The sequence below is a fragment of the Aplysia californica genome, unplaced genomic scaffold (genome assembly GCF_000002075.1).
Source record: "Aplysia californica isolate F4 #8 unplaced genomic scaffold, AplCal3.0 scaffold00491, whole genome shotgun sequence".
Taxonomy (NCBI): Eukaryota; Metazoa; Mollusca; class Gastropoda; order Aplysiida; family Aplysiidae; genus Aplysia; species Aplysia californica.
Window position 1 is genome coordinate 421,935 of NW_004797761.1, and position 7,305 is coordinate 429,239.

General features: G+C 41.1%; 1 protein-coding gene across 1 annotated transcript; it reads left to right on the top strand.

The window, feature by feature from the left end:
- The first annotated feature begins 2,779 nt into the window (after positions 1 to 2,779).
- LOC101853115 (probable beta-D-xylosidase 7) lies at positions 2,780 to 5,086 on the top strand. Its single transcript, XM_013086674.1, has one exon. The coding sequence runs from the start codon at positions 2,780 to 2,782 to the stop codon at positions 5,084 to 5,086; it is 2,307 nt and encodes a 768-aa protein (XP_012942128.1).
- The last annotated feature ends 2,219 nt before the right edge of the window (positions 5,087 to 7,305 follow it).

Below are 7,305 nucleotides of genomic sequence, written 5' to 3' on the forward strand. Positions count from 1 at the left end.
AAAAGATCTAGAAAAGGTTGACGGGGCGCATAGCACAAAATGAAACACATGCCTTCAAGTGCAGATGACTAGTTTTTATCTGTCTGACCCAGGAGTCTAAGACAACACATATCATCGAAATTGATTGGCAGTAAATCTTAAGCTTATTCAACAGTTGCTCGGTTATCTTAGTATGCAGCGCGACTGGCGTGAGTGCTTGGAGTTTTTTTCCTCAGTATCTCAACGTCGGGGCTCTGCAATACAAATTTTTAAGTCCACTTGGCCTTGTAGACAAACTTATTGTGTCAAAAGGTTGAAGTTAATCTTTCTAAGTTATCATTTGAACAAGTAAACAGAGCAAACAATATGCAACGAAAGCTCAATTTATCACCTCAGGCACAGCTAGCTGTATGGTTAATCGACAGTTTTTGTTCACATCAGCTACTTAATGCCGTGCTGTCGTCGCACATTATTAGTTTGTCTCAGGACTTGCTATTAGAAAGTAGTCGGTATGTATTTTCTTTTTCCATTATATTTATTATATCTAGCAGAAACCAGTATACATACCCCAAAGCCAATCTGACATATATAGATTTAATGTGTGTTTTTTATCAGGAAAACACGACTTACAAAGGTGTGAGACACCACAATGAGAAATCCCTGGATGAATAATATCGTCAAGAGGACAGTCATTATCAGAGTTTGGATTTTCAAAATGGATAGTTATAGACTGGATTTGAGTTAAGTTTCCGAACACCCCAAGGAAAGAGATGGACAATGTTTTGTTACAGGGAAGATGAAGCTGGTAATGACATCTGTATGTTGTATAGTAGTGTTAGACCTGGAAGGAGATGAGGTTTCGAAAAGATAGCTGTGTAAGTGTTTGGGTTCAACCACTCTGTCAGCACTGGTAAGATATCTAAGAGGCGGGACATGCGAATTTAACGTCTGTCTCCAGTAGAATGGTACGAAATGGATTGAGAGCTGTGACAACTCCACAAACACTATCCGAATTCAAGAACATCCACTCAGAGATTCGAACCAGGGCAAACCACACAGTATTCCAGCTTGATACCAACAGAGCTAACAGAGCTTCCTAACAGAATAATATGTTAATAATTACCACCTGTAGTCTGCATAAAATCCTCAACACAGTTCGCTTCCATCAAGTATTTTATGAACTATTGGTCAGGAGGATAACAGTAACTGTACTAATAACATTTTCAAGAGTGTGAATTATATTATAAGAAGTTTTCCATCGTCAGTAGATCATCCCCATCATCAAAATTCACACGTTTACTTTAAACAAAGACAACGAGAAACGCGTCTTTATGGTGGGATATAAACATGATCAATTAAAGCAAAGAAATACATCATCAGTGTCAAACTTTAGAATAATTTGAAAACTTTTATCAAAAGTTTCCACCGAAAGTCGTTTTTTCCTTAACGACCTATAGGCCTAATTAATATTTTTTGGGATCATATTTAACGGTTAACGTAATGCTTGATTTGAGGATTTTAAACGGCACAATATTATCTTAACGTTTTCATGTTACGCCTTTTTTTGTACGTATTGACTTAAAGTGGTTTCACAACTTTTTTGTTTGCGAAAACCCTGTAAGACTAAAGACTTATTTTAATTTAATGAATTTTTTTAATTGGCTAGGTTAACCAACATTTTTTGGGGAATGGATTTGTAAAAATAAAATTGTATGTTATTATTACCGAGTTTTGATTTGCCGGTATGTAAAAAAGCTAAGAAAGGAGATAGTTCAAATCACTCACAACTGCGCTATTTGCACGTGCATACACAGTGCATTTACAAAAAAAGTGACCCAAAGCATTCTATCCAGTTTTTTGGCTTGCAATTGCTGCTCCTTCTTTTGTTATCTTGTATAAGGCGGCTGATTCTATTCAGTTACTTTTTCTTGACCTTTAATTTATTGCTTATTATATTTCAGAAATGTTGACATGTGATAAATTGGAGTACCACTTTAAAGCATAATTTGTTCTTAATCTTCTTCTTCTTTGCGTTCCCCCGCTAGATCTCATAGGTAGCCAGCCGACCTCTAGAATCTAGTTCTTCAACCTGCAGTGCAAGTGATTTTTTACGTGAGCGGCGTAGACCGTTTTTCCTACTTCATCAGGCAGCCATATTCCGATTTCGAGGGTACTCTAATGTTTTCATATTGACAAGGGTATTTTCAGTTTTGGTAGGATTTTTGATTTTTCAGGGCCTGGCGGCCGAAGCCTACTCTTATCGATTCCAGAAACACCAATAGATGTTTCACATGCACAACTTGCACACGGGACCTTCGGGATTTTTCGCCATTATCAAAGGTGTTAGATCTTACCCACCTAAAGATATATGATCAGGGGTGTGGCTGAAAGACAACAGTAAGAAAGAACCGGGAGAACAGTAGAAAGAGTCAGGAGTAAAGAGTGGAGGAACCCAGAGGAGGCCGGAGGTGGAGCGGGGAGGGGGAAGAAAGTGGAGATAAAGCAGGTGAAAAAACCCCCAAAACTAGAATACGGGAAAGTAGCAGAAAGGAGGATATTTTAGAAAAGAATATTTTTCGTCGTTGTCAAGTTTCGAACCCAAAAAATATTGAATGGAGCAGTACGCAATACCTCGCTAGACCACGAGAGCCCCCATAATATGTTCTTAATTAATACGTTCTTTGTATTTAATTAGCAAGGTTTGCTAACTTTGTGCAAAAATAAATACACTTTTGTTTCTTTATTTCTTTTTCGTTCAAAACAGATTCCGAATGCGTTTACGAAAATAGTAAAGACAACGATGTTGCCGTACAGAATAAGTGTTCTCATACTTACCATTGTTCTGTTAAACCTCGGAGTCACCAGCTCAAAACTTGACAGGCGTAGCCAATCTCACACAATCATACACATGAACATTGATGAGGACCAGGCACAGTTCGGCGACTTCCCGTTCCGTAACACCAGATTGCCATGGGATGAGCGTGTGGATGATCTCGTGTCCAGATTGACTCTGGAAGAGATTCAGGTACAGATGGCCAGGGGCGGAGCAGGAGAGTTTGGAGGTCCAGCCCCGGCTATTCCAAGATTGGGCATTGGGTCATATCAGTGGGTTACCGAGTGTTTACGAGGTGACGCGTATACTATTGAGAATGCAACGGGTTTCCCCCAAGCTATTGGTCTGGCGGCCACTTTCAGCCCGGATATTCTGTACAACGTTGCCCGAGCGACAGGTCAAGAAGTGCGAGCCAAACACAACGACTTTGTCAAAAGGGGCATTTTTAAAACTCACACTGGTATGAGTTGTTTAAGTCCGGTCATCAATATCTTAAGAGATCCCAGGTGGGGTAGGAATCAGGAGACATACGGCGAGGACCCTTACATGACTGGCGTTCTGGTACAAAAATTTGTCATTGGTATCCAAGGAGAAGACTCAAGGTTCATAATGACCAGCGCTGGATGCAAACATTTTGACGCACATGGAGGGCCTGACAATATACCAGTGCCAACGGTCTCCTTTGACGCCGTTGTGTCTGAAACAGACTTGAGGATGACGTTTCTGCCCGCCTTCAAAAAATGTGTAGAGGCCGGTACCTACAGCGTCATGTGCAGCTACAACAGTGTGAACGGTGTCCCGGCATGCGCCAACAAAAAGCTTCTCACAGACATCCTGCGTACAGAATGGAACTTCAAGGGCTATGTCGTCAGCGACGAAGCTTCCATCGAATTTGTCGTCTCGGAATTTCATTATTGTAACAATAGCGTGGATGCTGTGGCGGCCTGTGTTAACGCGGGTACGAATCTGGAACTGTCAAACAATCTTCCCACGCCAGTTTTCATGTCTATGATGGATGCTATTAAACAAGGAAAATTGTCGGAGGACCTCGTGAGGGAAAGAGTCAAACCACTGTTTTACACACGCATGAGGCTCGGGGAGTTTGACCCGGTAAAAGATAACCCTTACGCCCAGCTGGGTATGGATCAGATCGAATCTGCCGAACACCAACAGCTGGCTGTTACAGCCGCCATGAAGTCTTTCGTGCTATTAAAAAACAATGGCGACATTTTACCCTTGAGGAAAGGACAGTTCAGTAAAGTCGCAATCATAGGACCAATGAGTGACGATACAGAACAACTGAGTGGTGACTACCAACCTTTTCAAGATAAATCTTTCTTCACGACTCCTTTGGATACAGTGAAAACTCTCTATCCCAAGGCCAAATACGGACAAGTGTGCAACGACAGCACGCCGTGTACACAGTACAATAAAGCTGCTTTGCCTGCAATAGTCAAAGACACAGAACTGGTGTTTGTCGCTCTAGGAACTGGTCGCGCTGTTGAAATGGAGGGAAACGACAGGCCGGATGTCGAGCTGGCCGGACACCAGAAGGAACTACTTCTGGATGTTCTAGACAACAGCGGTGACGCTAAGATCATCTTGCTTCTCTTCTCTGCCAGTCCTCTCAACATTACGTTTGCCGACCAGTCAGACCGCGTGGTAGCCATCATGGAATGTTTCTTTCCGGCACAATCTACTGGGAAGGCCCTGTACAATGTTCTGACCAACACCGGGCCGTATTCTTCCCCGGCAGGCAGACTGCCCAACACCTGGCCCCTGTACAGTACACAGATTCCACCCATGGTTAACTACTCTATGGAGGGTAGAACGTACCGCTACTTCAGAGGCGATCCCTTGTACCCGTTCGGCTATGGCCTCTCCTACACCCAGTTCAATTTCTCTAATCTGATGTACAACACAACAATCAAGGCAGGAGCTAGTCTGAGTGTCCAGGTGGACATTACAAATGTGGGTGACGTTGATGGCGAAGAAGTTCTTCAATGTTACATCAGCTGGAATGACAAGTCCTTGCCCGTTCCACAGCTGCAGTTGGCCTACTTTGACCGGATCCTCATAGCCTCCAAGCAAACGATCTCAAGGCGTTTGTCGATATCTTCGGAGTCCATGGCGTTTTGGCAAGACGGGAAATGGGTCATCAAAGCTGGTGGGATGAGTCTGTTGTGTGGTGGACAACAGCCAAATCAGAAGAAACAGGTGCCGTCCAACGTCCTCTCTGGAACGTTCACCATCACAAACTCTGACACTCTTTAAAAGTAATATTTTTCAAATTTTTGTTCCTATTCCTGAATGTATTTATATGTGTGTATATATATATATATATATATATATATATATATATATATATATATATATATATATATATATATATATATATATATATATATAAGTGCATGTGTGTGTATGTATGTGTGTGTGCGTCTGTATGTGTGTGTGTGTGTGTGTGTGTGTGTGTGTGTGTGTGTGTGTGTGTGTGTGTGTGTGTGTGTGTGTGTATGGGCTGTTGAGAGTGGGAAAAAGTGCATGTGTGCGAGCGGTTTTGCAGGAGCTAGAAAAAATTTGTTTTGCTTTAAACAGAAAATTGTGATGTGTTGTCATCATCAAGTTGAACTGTATGTGGAGTGAATTGTAATCAAAGCATCATGGTTTCTTACACTGAAACAGCAGTTTGTACTGTATATGATGGTCAGTATTCTGTAGCTAGTTCTTTTATTTCTATAAATAGATAGATAGATAGATAGATAGATAGATAGATAGATAGATAGATAGATAGATAGATTGATAGATAGATAGATAGATAGATATAGAGAGATAGAGAGATAGATAGATAGATATAGATAGATAGAGAGATAGATAGATAGATAGATAGATAGATAGATAGATAGATATAGATAGATAGAGAGATATATAACGTTTTATTGCTTTTCCACACGGGTGGCGCTGTTTGACAGCAGCTTTTTTTTTTGGGGGGGGGGGGGGCGTGTGATTAACAACAAGTACACACATATCTTTCCACTGAGCCTTCATTCTAAATGCTGACTATCTTCATTACGTGATATTTTGTGACAGCCCAGGCTTTTCATTTGAATTTTACCATATCTGCCTGTCTATATCAGTTCTATAAAAATTTCCTAGTAATCGGTGTTCATTTCGTGTTTCCTTGTCGGGTGTTTCACCAGCGTCCTTTTTACATGTATTTGTTTCAGCCCCATATTTACTCTCTTGAGTACCATTCTGCCATTGTTGACTCCTCAATATTATGTTCATAATGTCTCTGTCTACTTTTACTCCAGATTCCCTTTCTCTTTCTCTCTGTCCCTGTCTCCGTCGCTGTCTCTCTGTTTCTCTCCTTCACTCTCTCCCAGTGTATATATATATACCCAGAGGCAATGGAAACTTTCCACTTTGTTTTTAGTAACTGTGCCCTTTGTTCGTGTGAGTTAGCAAAATTTTGCACACCACTTACCATGAACCCAACGATGACTCCGCACTGATTTTTTGTTTCTTGAACAAAAAGTAAACCACATGACCCACATGCAAATTAAAACATGAAGTCGTTTACATTGTGTTAGATCAACACATTTGCGGATTTTGAAATGAAAAAGCAAGTTACATACACATTCCAGCTGGTTTTTGTTGACTTGAATTGCTGTACAAGATGGAAAAGTTGAGCCCCAAAGAGCGCTGTCGAGCAATTTGAATATTTCAAACTGAACTATCGGCCCGTACAGCGGCGCGGATGCTTCGTTGCTCCCATTCTACAATCAATAACTTGAAAGATAGCTTCCAAGTCACTGGAGTTACACATGACATACTCAGAACATGCAGACCACCGCTCGATACTGCCCAAGAAGACAGACAGATTAACTGCTCTGGCATCTTCGAGGTCGCTTTCTCACAACGACCAGCTCTGAACATCAATTTCATACAGACACTGGAAGAGTTATCACCAAAAGAAGGATACAACGGTGTTAAAAAAAGCATCCGGACATCGAGCAAGGCGGCATTATAATGGCCAACGTTCGCCATCTTTCCAAGAATTACACTTGAACTGACTGGGCAAATTGACACATTCGTCTGGGATGGAGTTCTCTTCTCGAAGAGTTTGGAGACATGAAGGACTGGAACAAACATTGATTCAAGAATGGAATGGACTGCCACAACAATTAATTTAAAAGATATTTTAAAAAACCGACTCGATCAATGCGCCGAACATGCCAAGCTTGCATCATTGCAAGGGACGCCCGTACTCGTTACTGACGTGAAATTTTGAAATCAGTGGGTACCAGTTTCTGCTTAACTCTGGGCCATCACAGGAGACATGATCAAGAAACAAAAAGTAATACTCTTCTTGACATACTTTGAAATGTGTCTGTGTCAATTTTTTAAACAAATATGTTAATTAATAATAAGCGCAATACAGGCTTCTCTCCTAGTAGAAGGTTTCTATTGCCACTGAGTATATATAAATT

What these genes read in the sequence shown, in the direction of transcription:
- LOC101853115 (XM_013086674.1), top strand. Translation starts at nt 2,780, where the DNA reads ATGTTGCCGTACAGAATAAGTGTTCTCATACTTACCATTGTTCTGTTA.